This window comes from Acipenser ruthenus, chromosome 14 (assembly GCF_902713425.1).
Source record: "Acipenser ruthenus chromosome 14, fAciRut3.2 maternal haplotype, whole genome shotgun sequence".
Taxonomy (NCBI): domain Eukaryota; kingdom Metazoa; phylum Chordata; class Actinopteri; order Acipenseriformes; family Acipenseridae; genus Acipenser; species Acipenser ruthenus.
In genome coordinates, this window is record NC_081202.1 from 33,525,337 (window position 1) to 33,547,212 (window position 21,876).

Consider the following 21,876-nt stretch of genomic DNA (forward strand, 5'->3'; position numbering starts at 1 on the left):
AATTAGATTCTCACTTCAGTATCTGGTGGAATCTCCAGCACAGTCCATTCAAATACTTTTGTTTAAGAAAGCAGAGAATATTAACTTTTACATGCAGTCATCTCGAAGTGAGTCATGGGCATTCATTGACCAGTCGTACTCTGAAACCATAATTTTATATTGAAGTGCGAACAAACATGTCCTTAGTCTCTAGGGCCTGTTTGAGTTATTATTAGCATTAAGTTGTCTCCTGGCCTTAAGTCTTTTTACCTAAACTGTAGCTAATGCGTTTCCTCTACGCCATCTGTCTGTGTTTATCTTTATAATTAGTGCCACTGAGTGCATCCTAACAGCTTGTGTTCTGCTCTGCTGCCTCAGTTTGGCAGATCTTTTAAAACAGACGAACGGACAAATAAATACTGGTGGTGTGAGCAAAGCGTTTGAGCAGGGAGAGGACAGGGTGGGTCCGTCTTGATCTGGAAGCAGATCCTGTCCTTGTTGGTTGGTTTCAAATTCATTTTTTGGTTCTTCCAGGGTTTTTCGGCTAGGTTTGAAAAGTTTCCAGAATTCAACAGTGCCCCTTGTGGTCAATTTATGTTATTGCGTCTAGTTTTGTGTTGGAACCCAAGTTCAGCTAGGTAAACCATGGCTTGTGTGGATATACCCAAAGTGACTTTATGCTAGTCTTGTATGTCACATATACTTTTACACCAGTAAGGTACAGTACAGGGATGGAAATAAAACTCCTATTGCATAACAGTTTCACCCATTCCAGGTTTTACTACGAACTTGATTAGCCACAGTTTATAGGTAAAAAGCTCAGGTGTGTCTTATTAAGCTTACAGTAAAACCAGGAATGAATCAAAGTGCTATGCAACGGGAGTCTTAGTTCCATTGCTGACAGTACGGTGTGTGCCTGTGTATGTATGTATGTGTTTGTGTGTGCGTGTATATGTGTGAATGTATGTGTGAGTGTGTGTGTACATAGGTATATGGAAGGCCACCTGGGTCAAAAATGTGATTTAGTACGCGTTTCAAATATTTAGCACACATATTGATTTGGACCAATTAGAATACATAAAATACTACGTGTTCTAAATAAATGTAAATGAACTACGCATTCTCTACATAAGGGCTGGTCATTTTTCAGTCATGCAGCGTAATTACAAGAGTAGCCAATCACCTTCAGGATAACATCTTTTTAATTTCAGACACGAAATAAGCTTAAAAAAATAAGGAAAATTGCAAATCATGGCTGCGAGAAATGTTCTTCTACGGTGCAAATATAGATCTTGAGACATATAATGATGACTGTGACACGGTCCGAGTCTATCTGTCTTTCACTAGACTTTACCCATATACCGCCACTAATTGGGCGGGAATGGCAGATGTAAGGCGACTTTTAATTGGATAATTTATTACACATATTATTTTATTTAAATTCATTGGTTCTTATTTCATTTTCAGTGATCTAATTGGCCAAATGAGTACGCGCAATAATTAGAATTACAACATGTACTAAAGTCAAATTATAATGTATACTAAATATTTGAAATGTGTACTAAATAAGTTTTTGACCTGGATGGCCTTCCATATATGTATGTGTGTGCACATGTGTATATGTGTGCATTTGTGTAGGTATGTATGTGTGTATGTGTGTGCGTATGTGTAAGTCTTTAGATGTGTTTGGAAACGTCCAGACCTGCGGGTGAACCCCTGTGTTACCCGGGTAGTGACCCGTGTGTCTGCCGCCACACTGCCTTTCACTGTCTGTCACAACCAGCCTGCTGAACAGCTGGCGCCCAGGCCAATGGCAATCTGCCACCCACCCCCTGCTGCTCCAATTGTTAACATCTCACCTCATTTCCTACCTGATATGGAAGTTTCAACTATTGCCCTACTTTATTGCAGAGCTGTGAAATCCAGAGCCAGGTTTATGAAGTGCCTGGAAACTGGAATCTCATTGGGCACAAAGAGAATATTCATAGTGTCCTTTTGATCAGTCATCAGGTCTGTGCCAAGGACCTTGAATCCAACGGGGCTTATCAGCCTTGGCCCTGCTAGAGAGACAGTATGATATTTTAGTAATGTGGGAGAGAAACGGACAGTAATCTCAGTCTGTACCAGGCCAGATTCTTCAAGGTCAGAGTTCAATGTTAAAGACCAGTTTAGAGACGCCTTTGAGTCCTTGAACTACAGTCCTTGCTTGCTTGTTTCCAGTTTAACATTAGTTTTATTACCCTCAACTGGGCGACTGAGATAATACAGTGGTGACTGTAATGAAAGTGGCTGATGACCCTCTTCAGCACAAATTATTGAGTTACATAATCTGGGAGTAGATGCAGACTGTCTGTTTGTCTGGCCGTCTATCTGTCATATCTAGAGATGTTTGTCTGGCTGTCTATCAGTCATGTCTAGAAATGTGTAATTATGATTAAACATAAAAAGGACATTCCTTAGCACTGAGGGTATATGCAGACAGTCTGCTTGTCTGTCTGCACATTATGTCATATCTATTTTTATATATTTATTTATTTTATTTTTTATTGCATTTATATAGTGCTTTTTTTTTTTTTTTTTTACAAAAGTATCACAAAGCACTGTACAGTACATAGCAGAAAAAAAGAACAAACCACAATACATTTGTATAGCATGTCACACATACAACTGCCACAACAAGACCATTTACATAAGAGTATACACATAATAATAATACAAAAGCAGCAATTTTAAAGTTACATTAAAACCCACTAAGATAAGAAAGCCATTTCATAAAAGTGTGTTTGAAATGCAATTACGATCAGACTTAGAGAGTACATTCTATTATAAGCATCAAATCTGTGGGTATGTGTCCGGCTGTTTGTTCACATGGCATGCTTATGCTTTGATATATTTTCAGAGAGGCACTTCATCAATTATGATGACACTTGGTTTGGCCAAACCCAAGATTTGAGATTTGAGTATCAGAGTATCAGCATATAGGATATATGGAGGCATGTCTGTTTTAAAACATGTTCATATACATTGTAAGCATATTAATAAACATGGCAAACCAGGGTAAACTATGATAAATGCATAGTATAACCATGAGAAAAGCACGGGAAAACTGTGAACATGCTGTGATAAACTTTTGTAGGGTACTGTTACTAATTAAGATTTTACAGCTGTGTCAGGGGCTGTACGCTATCTTTTTTTATAAACTTCATTTTAATTCACTGTTATCACACCGTGCTATGGTTTTGAAAAGTACAAAGGGGAAAGATTTTTTTAAGGTGTTTACGATAGTCTTTAATTAAGTCCTATTTAAAAAAAAAAAAAAGTAAAACCTCCTGTAAATATTACAAAACAAGAACCAAACAATAGAGTATCATAATTGGAGCACACGTGTTTGTTTCTCATTGTGTTACCATGTGTCTAACATGTGTTTTTCTTCTTTCAAAAAATATGAGTTAATTAAAGACCGAATTAAACTTTTTTGAAAATATATACTGTATTTATATAAGACAGCCGTGTAAAGTGACTTGTAAAAGATGTACCGAAGTCTGGAGGAAAGCATTTCTAAAGCTAAGCTGGATTTCACTCTTTTTAATAAGTGGCTGTAGATGTCATCATTATTTATTTATTTATTTATTTATCCAATACGACTTACAGATGTTACAGAGCAGTAAAGGGTTACAATGCAAGGTCAATATTTAAATACTGTGTAGATTACAGTAAGCGCAAATAATACTACTAAAATACAATATGAACTAGGATACAACAAGTTAGCATTACAACAAGTCATATCTACAATTACATATTAGTAGTGCAATAGTGCAAGGATGGTGCATTAGCTGAGGATCCATTAACGTGGTGCTGAGGTCGGGCAAGTCCAGTGCATAGTAGGAGAGGTCGATCAAGAGATCTACAAGCGCAGTCTAAACAGGTGGGTCTTGAGGAGGCAGCTGAAGGCAGTGAGAGATGGAACGGTCCTGAAGTTCTCCACTAGCTGGTTCCACCACAGAGGGGCTAGGGAAGAGAAGGAGTGGGCAGAGGAGGTGGAGAATGGAGGGAAGGCATGACCAGTCGGCCAGTAGAGGAGGAGCAAGAACAAAGGTCTTGAATTGAATGCGAGCAGAGGTAGGTAACCAGTGAAGGCTGCTAAGCAGAGGGGTAGCATAAGAGTAGCGAGGCTGGGAGAATACAAGGCGAGCAGCAGAATTTTGAATTCATTGGGAAATTACTTGAAAGCGTGTATCTGGATTACACCATTTTTTTCAACACTAACTTGTGGTTCAAATGTGTGACTGTAAACCGACAAACACCCTATTAACCCCTTCAGGTACAGCGCTTGTACAAACTGACCATTTGGATGACCAGATCTAACCTGTCAGTAAATTGTAAACCCTGGTTTGTGCACGTCATTTTAAAAATAAGAAAGTCGTCATTGTTTTATGTGTGGGACCCGTATGTCCCTTGTACCTTAAAGGGTTAACCTGTTGTTCTCTTTAATTACAGCTCACAACAGCGACCTTTCCTGTAGTCGTTAAGCTCGGGCACGCTCACGCCGGTATGGGCAAGGTAAGCCAAGTTTCATTATTGTAAAAGACTAATTTGAATAAAGTGTACTCAGGTGGCACAGTGGGCTAATTCATTAGCTTGTCATGCACCTCTGGAGACCTGGGTTCAAATCCAGCTATGGGGAGTTTAGTGCTCTGAAATTGCATACAATGTGCGTTAGATTTTTCTAAGCTTTTGACCAAGATACTGTATCAATTTTGCTCCAGTCCTTTGGAATGGAATTTAAAGTGTCTGCTGTTTGAAAACTAGCTATAAACAATTTAGATGCAGTTACCAGCAATCCAGTAAACAGAATACACTGTTTATACCTAGTTTGGAAACATTAGAAGTCTGTAATTCCTTTTGGTAAAAATTGCTCCTGGTCCAAAAACTTAGCAAACCCAGTTACTTGAAATCAACTTTTTTTTTTCTTTAAGACAAATTACATTATGATACATAAAATAATCGACAATAAATGTATGGACATGATGCTTTTTAGCAAATTCCAGGGATAAAAGTAAGACTCCCATTGCATAGCTGTTTGATTCATTCCTGGTTTTATTATGAGTTTATTAAGACACTCTTGAGCTTGTTACCTACCTACTATATACACTGTGGTTAATTACATTTGTAGTAAAACCTGGAATGGGTGAGACTGCTATGCAATAGGAGTCTTGTTTCCATCCCTGAACTCATTATTATTTGTTTATTTAGCAGGCGCCTTTATCCAAGGCGACTTACAGAGACTAGGGTGTGTGAACTACGCATCAGCTGCAGAGTCACTTACAATTACGTCTCACCCAAAGGAGGTTAAGTAACTTGCTCAGGATCACACAATGAGTCAGTGGTTGAGGTGGGATTTGAACCGGGGACCTTCTGGTTACAAGCCCTTTTCTTTAACCACTGGACCACACAGCCTCCTTTAAGCCTCATTAGTTATTTAATATAAAGACTATTTTATTTTATCAATGAAATCCAGTTTGTTACACACAAAACTGTTATAAAGTAGATTGTTGTTTGTTATGGTAACGATAGAGAATTATAGTTTTTACATACATCTAGAAAAGCGCTTATTCAATACACAGATTTAGCTAGCAACCATGAAATTCAATTGTTCACTTTCTATACAAATAAATTAAAGTCAAACAAGGTGAAATTAAACATTTTTACAGCTGCCGACAAAATTCTTTTAATTTTCCTGTGCTATTATCATTCCTTATGCACACAGAATTCTTCCCGAGTATATGGTTTGCTGTCCTGCAGTTTCTCAAAAAGGTGGTCAGTGGTATCTAATTCATTCTCTGTGATGTACCAGTATCACAGCAATTGGCTCTGGTTGACCTCCAGTTTAACTTCCGGGTCACAGTATCCAATCGTGTATTAGCTACTGGTAGTATCAGTACCTGGGGGTATATGAAGGCATCAGTCTATCTGTATGTATGTTAATCTTTTACATGTGTATACAGTAGAAATAGGTCATGGCAATACTTTCTCATGTTACTGATGGAGTTTGAATTTACAGCCGTGGCTCGGTAGAATGAATGTCCCCAGCGGTTAAAGTGGAAATCGGTAGCTGGGAAGGGGGGCCCAGTGCCTCACCCATAGGGGGTTCCTTCTTTCGGTATTGTAGTTCATTTTTAATTTCTAGAAAATAGGCATATAGATCAGAGAAGGGAGCAAGTATGAGGTTTCTTTCATAAAAAAGGAGGAGCCTTCTATGAAGTTCTCTCTGAAGAACCGGTTAAAAATATCAATTCCTTGAATTGTATGAATAGCTTCAAATCAATATATAGCCAAAGAGCCTGTATTTTATTCTATTTCATATTGTAAAAATGATTTTTTGAGGGGGTAATATTAAGCTGATGTATAATTATCTGGCTTCTAAACTGACTGGCCACAAAACAGGGACCTGCTGCAAAGTGCACTGTTCAGCAGACCTGCATTGTTTGTCCAGTGTTGCAGGTTTGTGTGATTTGGGTCAGTGTAGCATTTGTCTGTTGCTTGTCACAATATGATGCACAACTCTGCAGGCTTGATCCATCACAACTTGCTTCCGGGTTTTCTGAAAACATTGCCATTCAAGGCACACCCGGTGAGTCTGTCCTGATGGACACATTGGTCAATGCAGCCGGTTGCACCCCCTATCATGCCCCTTGTGAAGTCATAGATATCCTTCATGATTGTTGCTGAATAGTGGCACGAAGCTCATATGAGAGAGAGAGAGAGAGAGAGAGAGAATAATATATAGGTCAGAATATATTATCACACAATAATATGTCTCAAAACTAACGAGAGACATATTTTTGTGAGGTAATATATTCAGACCCTTATTATTATTTTATATATTCTATGTTTCTTACCTTCTTTCTTAAGCTATTTTTCTTTGGCTGAGAGTTTGGTTTTGTTTGTGTAAGCTGTGGCACGCTGCTGTTTAAAATTGGTTATATATAGAGTCCCTTGATACAAGTGCGGTTCGTGCCTCATTTTCACTACTGCATTGAAATATGAGCGAGTCACCATTCTTCCTAGAAACCTGGTTGAGGCTGCTGTGCTGCTGGGAGATCCAGGAGAGAGATGCAGACAGACGCAGCCCCTGAGTGCGCCCCTCACTGCTTGCAGCTCATAGGAATGTCAGGAATTCCTGTCAGATTTTATTGCTACCTTACCTGTTCGGATGTTTTAGCATTGCCTGAAAGGCAGTTTGACGAGCTGTGATCACTGGGTAGTCTGACCCGTGGGGAAAAAAATATTGAAAAAAAAGGCTGGACATGGAGCAATGACCACGCAAGCCACAAACAAGCATCTTAACCACTATGCAAAAGAGCCAACCTCATCTGCAGGAGAGGTTAGAGAGCTGCTTTCAGTCCCATCTTACCGACAGGTGAGAATCTGTAACAGCAGTGCAAAACACTTGACAAAACAAAAGGGCACAATGGCCAAAACAAACAGACAATAAAGCAAACACAACGAACAAGTGAACACCCAACCTAGACTGATGGTTTCTGCCTCTTTTATACAGCTGTGCCTGAGCTTGATTGGTTGTTAATCATTCAATCGGGTTCAGTCTACACGTGAAGTGATTTGGCAATTAACCCTTCCCTGCCAACCTAAAACAACAGTGTAATAAACCTACATTCAAATAATAATACAACAATACAAATACAAAATAATACAAAATACGCACAGGGGCGGGGTGTACCCATTACAGGGGTGCATACACATTTTATAAATAATCAATGGTCAGATTTAGTCATCCTGACAGACCATGCTAAATACTCCTGCTTTGGTGTGCAAGGAACCTAGATATTGATTTACATTTACACAATCAGAACGTTGAATAGAACTCTGAGTGTTCTTGCAGGTTTAATTCTCTTGTACCTCAGATTCATTGAGATTGCAGGGAGGATCGAACTGCCTGTTCCGCCCCAGTGCTACCCTCCACAATGTTAATACTGTTACACAACACCAGCATGAAGATTTTGGAATGATTTTATTACACAATGTGCCAAACATTTTGTCTGCTGTCTACAGGGAGGGATGTGGGAGAGATGGAAAGTCCTAAACAATGTTCCAGAACAAATCAAAGTTCATATTTGTGGTTTTTAATTGTAGTCGTTTTGAGGGAATTCTCATGAGAAAAGGAAGCATACTGCTTTTAGCCTTTGATAAAATAAAATAGAATAAAATAAAATCAAAAGCAAAGTGGCAGGATGTTTTGGGATTTTAGTTTTGGTCTGTACCGGTTTGGTTTCAATGTACACTGGCTCTTTTTCATTCTAAATACATTTTATAAAATCGCTGTTCTCAATATCTAATTACAGACATGCAGTAAGTACAGTTCTGGTGTATTTTGTTTGTTATAAACCTTGTTGACATACCCCAAGTGACAAGCGGGTCTAACTAAATTTTAGCTACTATATATGTCATGTTTCACCGATTTCTCTCAGGTCATTTTTTTACTTCTTGTTCATGTAACAGGATTAGTATTGAAAAGCTGGCTGCAGACATCTGGGCGTCCACAGTGTTATTATCTACAGGGGACACTTATCAGCAAGTAGTGATGCACCTACTGATGGATAAAGACTATACAATTAGGAACATTATAGCTTACCACATGTAATACTAATTATAATAATGCAATCACTCTGTGCTGCTGTAAGTACAAGTGTGTTGTTCACATTTTTTTCCTGTGTTATTTGTTTTTGCATAGCAACACTGCAGTATACAGCATCTAAGTTCATTATTAATTCAGATTTCATGTTGGATCACCATGTCAAGCAGCACTCCCATCTTACTGTTTTCGGGACCTGTTCATTTTCTTCAGTAGATCAGTATTAACAAGAACAGTTGGAAACCAAATAGACTTGAAATCCATTCAACGTTCTGCTTGCTTAAGAAACAGCAAAGCTTGCAAACGATGTGTATTCCCTCCTGCTGCAGAAAGAAGTGCTGCCCTGTGTAAAAGTATGTTTGCAGTTTTCACTATGCATTTACCATAGTTTACACTGAATTGCCATGTTTTACAATACCTCTGTGGGCTTTAAAATGCTTACCATTTACCATTACTAGTACCTACACTTTACCATGCTTTCACTATCCTTTTTTACATGGTACTTTTACTATGGATAACTTGTATACAGGGGTAAAGTGTTAATTTCAATGGTAAGTCTGCAGCTAAAACTACCTTCAGGAGATGTAAACAAACTGGAAAGCCAACAAGCACTCAATCAAATAGAGTGCACAGATAAATAAACTAAAGAAGCCACCCTGAAACACATTTTAGAGTGAAACTGAACATGATTGTGAGACACCACAACTTGAATACAAAAGGGATTTCAGCTGAAAGCAACAGTCGCTTAGCAACGGTTATATAAAAAAAAAACCACAAAGGTATTTGATAACTATCTCGTTTGATTTGGAACATTTGATTGCAGGAAGCAATGTCAAAAATGTGTGCGCAAGCCACAACTGTTTTGTTTTACTTCATTTTTTTTTTGATAAAATAGAAAAACAATACATAAGTGGACCTAAAAATGATATGGCAAAAGCAAAACCTAGAATAGAGAAAGGCAAAAACAGAATGCAAATAAATGCTAAAACAGCACAGTGAACAAACACATATTTTATTAACCTATCCACTACTGTTACCTACCCCTTAGAAAAGCATCCCATAGTAAAAGCTGAGCAAAGTGAGATAAAGCATATTAAAAGCATGGTGAAGCACAGGAAAGCACTGTAAAAGAGAGGTATGGTAAACGATATTCATAACATGACAAACCATGCAAAACTATGATAAATGCATAGTTAAATCATTGGGGAAAAAATGTAAATTGACTGTGGTAAACTTTTATAAGCGACAGCATATGTGCAATTGAATATATGGTTATGATTGGATGTGTGATGGGGCATTAACAGCACCACATGCTGTAATAGCCCAATTAAAGTTAATAAAGGAAGAGAAAAAGTACACACAGTGGCGCCAAAGAATATTTAGACAGGTACCCTTAAAACAAATTGTTCTGACAGTTTGGACAGCATATAAAAACCATTGCACTAATTGAACTAATTAATACCAATTTAATAATCTGGCAAGCTATTTAAGACAGTTTTAAGGACATATTAGTAATGGCCAAATTATATATATATATATATATATACACAGCTCTGGAAAAAAATTGAGACCACTGCAAAGTTATTCATGCCAAAGCTGCCTGATTCCAGCCTTGCTGAAGCACCCCCAGATCATCACCGATCCTCCAAGACATTTCACAGTGGGTGCGAGACACTGTGGCTTGTAGGCCTCTCCAGGTCTCCGTCTAACCATTAGACGACCAGGTGTTGGGCAAAGCTGAAAATTGGACTCATCTGGGGATGCTTCAGCAAGGCTGGAATCGGGCAGATTTGTCTTTGTGAAGGACGCATGAATCAAGCCAAGTACAAGGTTGTCCTGGAAGAAAACTTGCTTCCTTCTGCTCTGACAGTGTTCCCCAACTCTGAGGATTGGTTTTTCCAGCAGGACAATGCTCCATGCCACACAGCCAGGTCAATCAAGGTGTGGATGGAGGACCACCAGATCAAGACCCTGTCATGGCCAGCCCAATCTCCAGACCTGAACCCCATTGAAAACCTCTGGAATGTGATCAAGAGGAAGATGGATGGTCACAAGCCATCAAACAAAGCCGGGCTGCTTGAATTTTTGCGCCAGGAGTGGCATAAAGTCACCCAACATCAATGTGAAAGACTGGTGGAGAGCATGCCAAGACGCATGAAAGCTGTGCTTGAAAATCAGGGTTATTCCACCAAATATTGATTTCTGAACTCTTCCTAAGTTAAAACATTAGTATTGTGTTGTTTAAAAATGAATGTGAACTTATTTTCTTTGCATTATTCGCGGTCTGACAACACTGCATCTTTTTTGTTATTTTGACCAGTTGTCATTTTCTGCAAATAAATGCTCTAAATGACAATATTTTTATTTGGAATTTGGGAGAAATGTTGTCAGTAGTTTATAGAATAAAACAAAAATGTTCATTTTACCCAAACACATACCTATAAATAGTAAAACCAGAGAAACTGATAATTTTGCAGTGGTCTCTTAATTTTTTCCAGAGCTGTATATATATATATATATATATATATATAAAGGAATAGAAAGAAGACAGGCGTTGAATTGACAACAGAACTGAAGGCACAGTATATACTTTATTTTTAATGGAATTTCATTCATTAGGGTTAAGGGTGCACGGCCTATTTTTCCAAATGAATTCTCTGCTGCCTGAATTATTTATTAATGTTCTTTATTTTATTCCGCAACGCTGTCTGGTAATCGATGACAAGACGGAGAAAGACGCGTTGTGGAAATACTTGGAGAAATGACATATATGCATTGCCTGTTACATGTGTTACTAGAAGTTCGATATACAAATAAAAAGTTTAAAAATCTGTATTTTAGTGGCGTTCTGGTCTCTTCAGATTCAGGGCCACACCTCTGCCCCTTACATGTTAATGATGTTTGCAGTCTTTGAGTGGTTCTGATTGCAATTACTCAAACACTGTGTTTTGATATGTATTTGTTAAGTCTGTGTTCAGTTCTAGTTGCTGCCATTGATACATTGTACATTGATCAGTGTCTTTCTACAAGTAAGAGCAAGTGCCATGTAACATTTTTGTCTCGAATTTCCTTTATTTTCCTGGCAATACACAGCTGTGCTCTGGATGATTTTGGTGCTGAATAATATAAAGACACGTGTGTACATTATATATGTCCATGTTGGGCAACTAGTACTGAAGAGCAGCTTCTGAACTTTACGCAGACTTATCAAAAAAACACATTATCTGAGTAATTGCAATAAGCATTTCAAACATCATCAAAATGTAAAGCGGCAGTAAAAAGAACGAAGGAGATTTAATCAGAAGCCTTACTTACCTTTTAATGAAAGATGAAACTTTGTTTTTACACAATTGAACTTATACAGCACAGTGGAAAAACTCTGGATATAAACATTGTTGGTGCCACTGTATGAATGACGTCAACCATTTACACATGCCTCTTTTATATTAACCTTTTCCACTGACAAGCTAAATGGAACGCCATCACAGTAAAAATGGCAACTTGACATTATATTAAAGGTCTTTGCATTTCACCAGCAAATAACATTACATTATTGATATACGGTAAAACCTGTCTAATCCGGCATCGCTTGGGACAGTGTGCTAGATTACAGAGGTGCAGCAAAATCTAATATACCTTTAAAAAAAAAAACATATAAATGAAAAGTATTTGAACACTGAAAGTGACATTACATACAGCAGAAGAACAGCCCTGGAATAACCTGGAATTCAAGGATTGTATTCATTTTAATTTTACTTTATCTATAGTGTAACAAATAACCTACCTGATTACACTCAGAATGTCACATGACTTGGTGGTGACCTGCACAGTAAAGTTTAGAAAGATGTCTTCCTGTTCGTACTGTACCTGCATGTGGGATTCAAGAGCTTTTTGCTGGCCTTCAGGTTTTCTCTGTCTTGCTTTTAAGTAGGCATCTTTTCTTTTCACAATGTCTGAAACGGGTTGCCTTTGCAATTCTGAATTTGTCACTGTGACAAAGTGGTTAATAGTGTGCAGGTGCAGGTAAAGATCAGACAGACAGTTGTTTGTTTTTAGTTGCTTTGTCCAGTGCCTGATGGCGAAACAAACAGTAAATAATAATGCTGGGAAGTAATACAGCGGCGTGTATTACTTACATTTATAATCCCCAAGCTGGTCCCGAAATAGTCCCGTTATTGTATCCCCACATTAAAAACAAAAACACATACACAAGTCCCTTTAGTGCGTGAATTAGCGATTGTGGTACAATACAAGTTACTGTGAAACAAGTGAAGTGTTGTTCCGGGTTTGTGCTGGCCTCTGGTGACAGCTCTGGAACATGTTAGCTGTCTAGTGATACAAGTAACAAATAGACAGTACAAAACAAAACACTCACGGTTATCTCCACAACAGTACGGGTCCTTCCAGGTCAATAACACAACCAAAACGAAGGAACAGATAACATTGCTTCGACCCCTATTTATGCTGTCACTCCTTGGTAAACGATTGCAGCTGTTTTTTATGATCTGCAGCTGCCACATCTTTTCCCTTCCGGGTCAATGAGTTAGTGTACCGAAGCTCTGTCTCTTTTCTAAATGACCGACTTCCTTTTAACCCTCGGAACGAAGTGTCAGGCCAAGTAGTCCAGAGTACTCTGTTCCCATTACTTAGCGCCCTCACAGGTCGAGAAAGAGATTTACCACCAAGAATCATAGTCTTTCTGTCACAGTCACCTTTCATCTTCTCTTCAGCATCTGTATTTCAAACCTGCCTCTGTAGTCTTCCCAAAAACCTGCATCACAACTTCCATAAAAGATCACATTGCAATCCCATGTGACCAGAAAGAGGCGTTGTCTTTATTGAAGAGACCCCACTTTTTTGGAAAGGTACACACTATAAAAGACCTAAACAATATATCAAGGCCTCTCGTCATTGGGTACATAGGAGGGATAATGACATGTCCAGACCTCTCATCCAAGGCACTAAGAGGTTAAACAGTAGATTCATTCCTGACTGATTCTCTGTTGGCTCTTGCAGGTGAAGGTGGAGAGTCATTCTGATTTCCAAGATATAGCCAGCGTGGTGGCTCTGGCGAAAACCTACGCTACCACTGAGCCTTACATCGACTCCAAGTATGACGTCAGGATCCAGAAGATAGGCAGCAATTACAAAGCCTACATGTAAGTGCTTCACAGTTTCTGTAGAATAGTACGACAAAACGAATTAACCTGCTGTTATCAGTACCCCAAGAGTTTCATTCTTCATCCCTTGTACCTTTCCTTACTAATAAACCGCAAAGAGTATGGAAGAAATAACACATGCTGGGGTGTGCAGTTGTCCAGAGATACAGGGCTTCACAAGCTGTCTTGGCTCCAGGTCATCCATCCTGACCGACCCACACCCGAAATTCCGATTGTTATTCCTTTAGTGAGAGACGAACATTGTAGTATAGCCGAAAGATAAGCAGGGGGCTACAAAGCCAGCCTCAGACCCCTCACTTTACATGACAGGGATTGCAGAGCACCTCACAGGAAAGGGACACTCGGAGATCTGAGAGGTTATTTGAAACACAATCCAGTGAGGAAAGAGAGGAGCGCGTGTTTCTGTGAGGAGTGAAAGAGCAAGCTAATCCACAAGCTTACAGTGATGTACAGGGAGCTGTCGTGTCCACAGGAACACAATAGAGAATTCAGAGAGCAGCCAGTGTCCCCGCGTTAGCAGTTCAGAGGTCAGCAGGGATTTAGCCAGTGGTAGTCTTCAAAGCATCAGCCAGGGTGTAGAAAGTTGCCTTGATATGAGGTAAGCTCCTAAGCTTAGCCAGGGGAGATGTGTGGCACTGCAGGAACATAAAAACAGCTGCCGTGGAAAAGATTACAAGCGGACAGCTGTTCTAAAACCGCGGACTGTGAAGATGCTACAGGAGGTGTTTTGCTAGGGAGTACAACATACTGCACAGTTACTAAACCAGATTAGTGTCTCTAGGGAAAGTAAGGAGTAATGCTGATAAGAAACTAAATAGGATATATTTTCTAAATGTTTACTCCTGTCTATTCATATTATTAGCATGATACAAAATAAGAAATAAAGAACTTGAACTACTAAGTAATGAGATTACAATTAGCAACATAAACTTATTTGTGGGATTTAAAGCTATATTACAGTTAGATAGGGATGATTTAAAACAAAATTGCAAATTGTGGCGAAATGTAAAAAAATGCCTAGACACAAAAACCCCAGAAGAATGTGCCCATGATCATAAGGATTTCGTTGAGGAAGACAGAAAAGAAGGTACAATTTAAGTGTGCAAGTACTGTCGAGTTACTATACATATTGTGACAGAAAAAAGTAACTGAAAACAATAATTTCATACAGTATATAAAAACAATTTCGAGGTATCTCGAAAATAGCAAAAAATAAGCACCAAAAATAAAATTAATAAACCCCCCCCCCCCCCCCCAAAAAATAGGAAATAAAAACAGGAGTAAACAAATGCCCATCCATTAAAGAGGAACTTGGTACAGGTCTGAAATATCTCAGCACAGTTATCGTTCATGTGTTCTTCTTTAGATTTGTAGATCACTTTCTGTTTCCTTCGTCACATCCTGGTGACTTTTTAAAACTCACAAGTTTGAAGCACCCCTGTGTCCTCTGTTGAGCTGTCTAACATGACTACTCTCTAAGTGCAGCTGGGACACCAGAGTGTAACCGTTAACCTGTCCCCATGCAACACTGTGCCCCCAGTGGATGTAAGAAACACCAAATGTGTTCTATTATTATTATTATTATTATTATTATTATTATTATTATTATTATTGTACCATTTCTCTCGCTTTAATATTATGCTGGTATTACACCGAGTGCTATTACAATCTGACACAAAAGTGCAACTCTAAAAGATCACCACTCCATTAAGTCACTAACACATGGAGTGCACTCTCTATCTCTGTAGTAGCTTCTAACCCCTAGTTTAAGTTTATGGCTGTCACACAGATGATTTAGCTTGCCTGCCGTCTGTTTCAGTTTATTTTTTTTTGCTGTTTAACTGCTCTCTGTAATTTAGGTTAGTGAGCACGTGCTCGACTCTCAACATTAAAACTGACAGCTTAAAATTAATGGACAGAATTCTGCTTTGCCTGGGTAGCAGGAGAGACAACTGCAGTATGATCAGTGACAGGGCTTACCTTGTAATTTACACATCAAGCTCAACACTGTAGGTCAGAACATGACCTTGGGTGCCCTTTCATGCACCAGCTTCCCAGGCACCCTGAATCTGTAGTGACCCCGGTGTTTACATTACATACAGGGTTTTCAACAGATTTTGTGGAGCTGCACTGAAAACGATGCAGTATTATCACAGGCCACACATTTTAAACCGATTATTATAAATCTAGTGCAGCAGACTTGTTTATTAGAATACCTTTGCGGTCAGCTAAATCTCTAGCTAAGGGCTTGTAAATTATAAATCTTGGAAACTTAGGTCAAAGACAAACCCTGACATGAACACCCCCTGCCTGCCTGCCTGTCTGTCTGCCATTCAGTCCTGGGCCTCTCTCAAGCAGAGGCTGCCTTTCGTGCTGAATTGTGTGGAAGTTGCTTTTGTGGTGTGGATTACACTTACGACTACTGAGATTTAAACCCAAGTCTCCAGAGGTGAAAGGCTATTAAATTAGCTCACTGTACCACCTAGCCCCCACAAAAGAACCAACTGTTGCATTCTTTATAACTGTATGCCTAGCTAACACATTCTCACAGTCTTCCCTTTAACTCGATCAGTATCAGTGCAGGTTGTGTTATTTTATGTCTTTCACCTGATGTAAGGGAATAGCAAGGTGTGTAGCTCTGTGCACGCAAAAGAAAAAGGAGCTCCCTGTGTTTTTCCCTGTGGAAACGTTGTGTCCGTTCCCCTGCTGGGTCTGCCTGCTCTCACTGTACCGTTGCATTGCTGTGCCCCATGATAGCAAGTGCAAACAAACACCATGACGCTTCCATCGCAGCCTAGGCCCCTGGGAATGTAAGCTATGCTTACAGTTTGTTTCAATTGTATACAATTCTGTGTGTAATGTTTTTAGACCGGTGTGACTAAATGACCTCATGCTTCCTTTATTTCAGCAGCTCAGCCCATGATGTATATCCTTATTTTCACCTCAAACCTTTGTGCTCAGCCAGACAGCGTAAAACTTTTTAACCTGACGAGTCTGCAAGGTGTTTAAATTGGTCATGCATTCCCTTCAGAACATTCTTCAAGGATTACTGCCTTGTTCGAGACTTTTCCTGCTGAAACATCAGTAAAATTACCAAATGCAGTCCTGGGTACTAGACCAACTACTATCAGCTATCTGTGAAAGTCAAACCTGCTTTCTTACCAATTGTGATGGAATTTAAGTGCTTTAACATAAAATAATCATGCCAGGGACAGCTCATATACACAAAAGTGTGTTCTACATATAGCAGGCATTTCAGGTTGTTTTGTCTGGCCCTGGTTCATCTCCATTTTAACCCCAAAGACCTTGCTACAGACATTTCCCTGTGACTGCGATTTGTATTTTAGTATTTCTTAATGTTCCACTAAAGTACACTTAACAGCAGAAAACGGTCCCACTGACATTTAATAATGTTGAAAATGTTGCATGATCTGTTCTAGCTACAAGAACACTGATTTTGCATGGTTTTTTATGACTCTGTTTGTCTTGTAAGGCTCCTGTTACTCATCAGTGCAGTACCCCAACGCCAGATTCAGAGTCACACCATCAACCCGTGAAAGTACCAGTCTGCTTCCAGGTTTTTCAACAGTTGTATGAAGGGAAAAAAAAAATCCCAATTTACAGCATCAGTTAAAAAGGCAGCTGGAATCTGCAATGGAGAGTTTCATTGGGTTCTATTTCCATTCCTTCCTGGAGATAACAAGCTGCAATTTGTTCTGTATGCACTAGTGCAAGGTTTGCTACACTATAATGAAGAAAAAAAGAGAATGCAAGGATTGTTAAAGATTAGGTGTGATTTAATCGATTAGTCACCTGTTTGCTAGTGATATGAAATTGTAATGAAAGACAATTACAAGTAATCCATTTTAGTGATGTGATTGGACTTCTTTTGAGCTGTGCTGCCCGTTTGTGTTACCTTCAGCCAATTTCCATGTCTAAAATAAAAATACATCACGAGTGTATATATTACTGTAAATTACCATCTGCACTACAACCTAGAACACTGTATTTAACAGACCCGTTTGTGTTATACCGTAAGCTTTCAAGTTTCAGACTAACAAAGGTAACTTACTGAGTGTGGTTTTATTTAGGTTAGCTGAAGAGAAATGTAATTTATTGAGTGCTACTTTATTTTAGTTAGCCAAAAAAAAAAAAAGTATGATATAGCTGTTCATTTTCTGAAACCATTTGAAATAAATACGTTTAATGAAATTAAAAATCAACTTGCAAATGAGATAAGAAGCTTGTAGTCGTGTCATGATAGGAAAGCACCGATGAGAAAATATTGCAATCTTTTTTTTTTTTTTTTTCATTCTGAGATATTGTCAGATATTTGGTATACCACTAGGGTAGCAGCAAAGGTAGCTCAAGTTTGGGAGGACATACACACCAGTGTACATGAAAATAATGAATTCAAAAAATGCAAAACAAAACACAGTTCAAAACAAATAGAGAATACCAAACTCACCTGTATCCCTGCTTGTAGAACAAACTCGCCTTCCCAGACAGTCTGTATCCCTGCTTGTAGAACAAACTCACCTTCCCAGACAGTCTGTATCCCTGCTTGTAGAACAAACTCACCTTCCCAGAAAAGTCTGTATCCCTGCTTGTAGAACAAACTCACCTTCCCAGACAGTCTGTATCCCTGCTTGTAGAACAAACTCACCTTCCCAGACAGTCTGTATCCCTGCTTGTAGAACAAACAGGCTTTTCAGCCCCTTTTTAAAGGCATGTGGCCCGAGTTAATTGCTAATAAATTTATTCAATCAAGACCTGAATTTCAATTAGGCAGGGAGGGAATTCTAACCTCCCAGCCCTGCCATATCTAGCACAAACTTAATTTGCAAAAACTTTCAAATTAAACACATTTTCTTTATAAACAAACAAAAACAAATTATTTACACATGCAGGGCCTCAGCCCTGCCACACCCCTATTAAGGATGCATTAAGCCTCCATTACACCCTTTCCTGTGTATAGATGTTATCCCGTGCATAGAACTTACAGCAGAGCTCTTATACTGAACAGTGGCTCCTGAATACAGTCTTGTTTTTTATGGTTTACAATAAATGAATAAGTGTATGGTGTCCCTTATTATAACAGAATCCATTTCTCACAGTGTCTTTTTCCATCTTTACGTGTTTGTGTGTCAGGGGCAGAACGATGATGTCTGAGCTGATTACAGAACTGTGTTCCAATGTGTTCCGGCTCGACTACACCACTTTGTACAATGAAACAACATAAACTAAAAGCAAATGAACAGCATGCATAATTGCTAATTGTCTTGTTTTTTAAGGAGAACCTCCATTTCTGGCAACTGGAAAGCGAACACTGGATCTGCAATGCTGGAGCAGATTGCCATGTCTGATCGGTACGTCTCTTTGATTCTTACTGCCACTGAACCTCAGAGATTCTTCTGTTTTATATTTAATTACCATTCATTTCACAGCAAGCCCACTCCTTGCTTTCATTTCATGGATGCACTTCAGAATACAGGTACCTTAACTGTACTGAAACTTCACTGGATGTATACAGTCATAAAGGCATTCGTGCACATAAGTTTTTTATAAAAAAAAAAGGTGCTGAGCAATATAAGGCACTTTGTATATTAAATAATGTCTCTACAAAGTCATAAAATAGTTCTTAGCAATGGTAAACCAACCATGCATGCCTTGCTTAATTGTTGATATTTGTGGAGACAGGACTGGTCCCACACTCAAATAAACAAATGTTCTATATTTTTTAAGACACGACCACTGATGTAGCAAAATCTGCTTACATTTTATTTATTTTAAAACATTTTGATTGGAACAAAACAAAGCAAAAACTCAACATGTTTCGACACATCTATGTATATTGTCATCCCCAAGCAATCATTCTAATCGCTGTTCAAAAGTCGGATTAACTTGGATGAATAGTTTTTGAGGTTATGTAGTATTTTGACTGTACCAAACAGTAGTGCCATCTCTGTTTTAAAATGACATATTCCTGCTATCTCACTGCTATGATAAACAGAGTGCAGGAGCTTGCCTCCAACTCCCAAATAGTTTTGTGATGAGCCTTTGTCTAAATAGAAGAATGTAGCCTTGTGTGCTAGTACTGCAGGCCAGCACGCTGCTGCCAGGCTCATTAAGAATGAACGGTGAAATAGTGACAAAAATACAAAACACGATGTGCTCCCCAGCAGCTGCTTCTGCCAAAGGGAGGCATGTTTGGCAACATTGCATATCTCCACCATTATGAACACAGAGCAAACAAACTGCAGATTGCACTAAAACGGTCTGGAAAATGCAAATAATAAACTCCCTGGTTATTAAAAATCATATTTTTTGGTTTACAGACTCCTGAATACAGTACAGTCAGCCCAGGCTAATAGGAGGGGGAGTGTCAGCAGTCTGGTTAGCTGATAGCCTGAATAATTGATTTTTGCAAGTTTAAATGTCAGAAATTCAAAGTACTTTTAATGGGAACTCCAATTACAGTAGTTACTGTAAGTTTCTACATGTTGACTGTTCACATTTGTACTTTATAAGATGCACTGTAGTGAATAAACAGTAAAGAGATGCAGCCTATTATTTCAATGTAGTCCGCTTGTCTTATGATGTAATTGATTAAAACAAGATGCACCACTGGCTCTGAAGGGATATTGAGGAGGCAGTCATATGTATGTATGTATGTCCTACTCTCATTTGTCCTACAGCCATCCATCTGTGTGTCACAATTATATATTTATTGGCATATAACCGCTTAGTTAATCGTGATTTAAATTGCAATTTTATGTACATGCTGTTGATATATGTCATGTCCTTTTTATTTTATTTATAAAAAATAAACAAATACATAAACAAAAAAGTATCTTGAAACTTGAAGATCATTTGAGGGGTCCTGCAAAAAAATGACATATGGGCAGCAGTGTGGAGTAGTGGTTAGGGCTCTGGACTCTTGACCGGAGGGTTGTGGGTTCAATCCCAGGTGGGGGACACTGCTGCTGTACCCTTGAGCAAGGTACTTTACCTAGATTGCTCCAGTAAAAACCCAACTGTATAAATGGGTAATTGTATGTAAAAATTAATGTGATACCTTGTAACAATTGTAAGTCGCCCTGGATAAGGGCGTCTGCTAAGAAATAAATAATAATAATAATTTCAGATTCACTTCAGGTTTCCTCCAAAATGATTTTCCAGGAAAATGTTAGGAAAAAACTCGATAATCCCACAAACATTTTGTATACATTTGTATTCGGTTGGTAATGAGACTCACGGATAGTTTATCTACGGAAAATGTAATTATAGGTTATCAGGTTTTACACACTGGAAAATGGGTGTTGATGCAAATTTACAGGGCTCCCCTCTTTATAAGGCGACACTGTATACTACAGAACCATGGTCATGGCTCCCATTTGCCCCATAATGCCATTTCACTAGCAGTCTCATTATGAAGGCTTCATAGCTCTGACCCCCGATTGCAGCATTACAAAGGGGAGCACTTTGAAGCATTTTCTAAAATGCTGCTTTAATTGAAGCTGGGAACTGTGTGTCGAATTGCTTCACGTCTGTAATAACCATTGTTGTATTGCAGATACCGCATGTGGGCAGATTCCTGTGCTGAGATGTTCGGGGGCCTGGACATCTGTGCAGTGAAGGCAGTCCATGGCAAAGACGGGAAAGACTACATCATTGAGGTAGGGGTTTGCAGCGACCCTGCATCGATTTGAACAGCCAGAAAGAGTCTCAGGCTGATTGTAAAGCATTTTGGAGGTAATGCAGGGTGTATTAGTGGTGTAAAGATTAAAGGGGAAGTCTCATACACTTTCCTGCTTGCCCTGTAATCCTGCCCTCCCATGTGTAATATAAGGAATAAGGTACACCCAACTGGGCTTAATAAGGCTATAATTCTATTAAGGGTTTCTGGTGACATATAAACCACGAGAGTGCAAGCTCGAGGGTCTCAAAGTGGCTGCATGAAACATCCAGAATCCAGAAACATTGCTCATCCATTCGTATGTTCTGATATGTGGAAGCTCATTTAAGTGGTATTTGTATTTATTTCTCTTTGCCAGGATTATTGGG

The 21,876-nt window shown here is 38.9% G+C and overlaps 1 protein-coding gene across 3 annotated transcripts in view; it reads left to right on the forward strand.

Moving 5' to 3' along the window:
- The window catches only part of LOC117419743 (synapsin-3-like), a 198,558-nt gene that overhangs the window by 154,851 nt on the left and 21,831 nt on the right, over positions 1-21,876 (forward strand). For all 3 annotated transcript variants that reach the window (XM_034926276.2, XM_034926274.2, XM_034926275.2), the window contains exons 7-10: positions 4,477-4,539; positions 13,646-13,788; positions 19,104-19,178; positions 21,386-21,488. In XM_034926276.2, the coding sequence (XP_034782167.2) occupies positions 4,477-4,539; positions 13,646-13,788; positions 19,104-19,178; positions 21,386-21,488 (384 nt within the window). The remainder of the gene's footprint in view (positions 1-4,476; positions 4,540-13,645; positions 13,789-19,103; positions 19,179-21,385; positions 21,489-21,876) is intronic.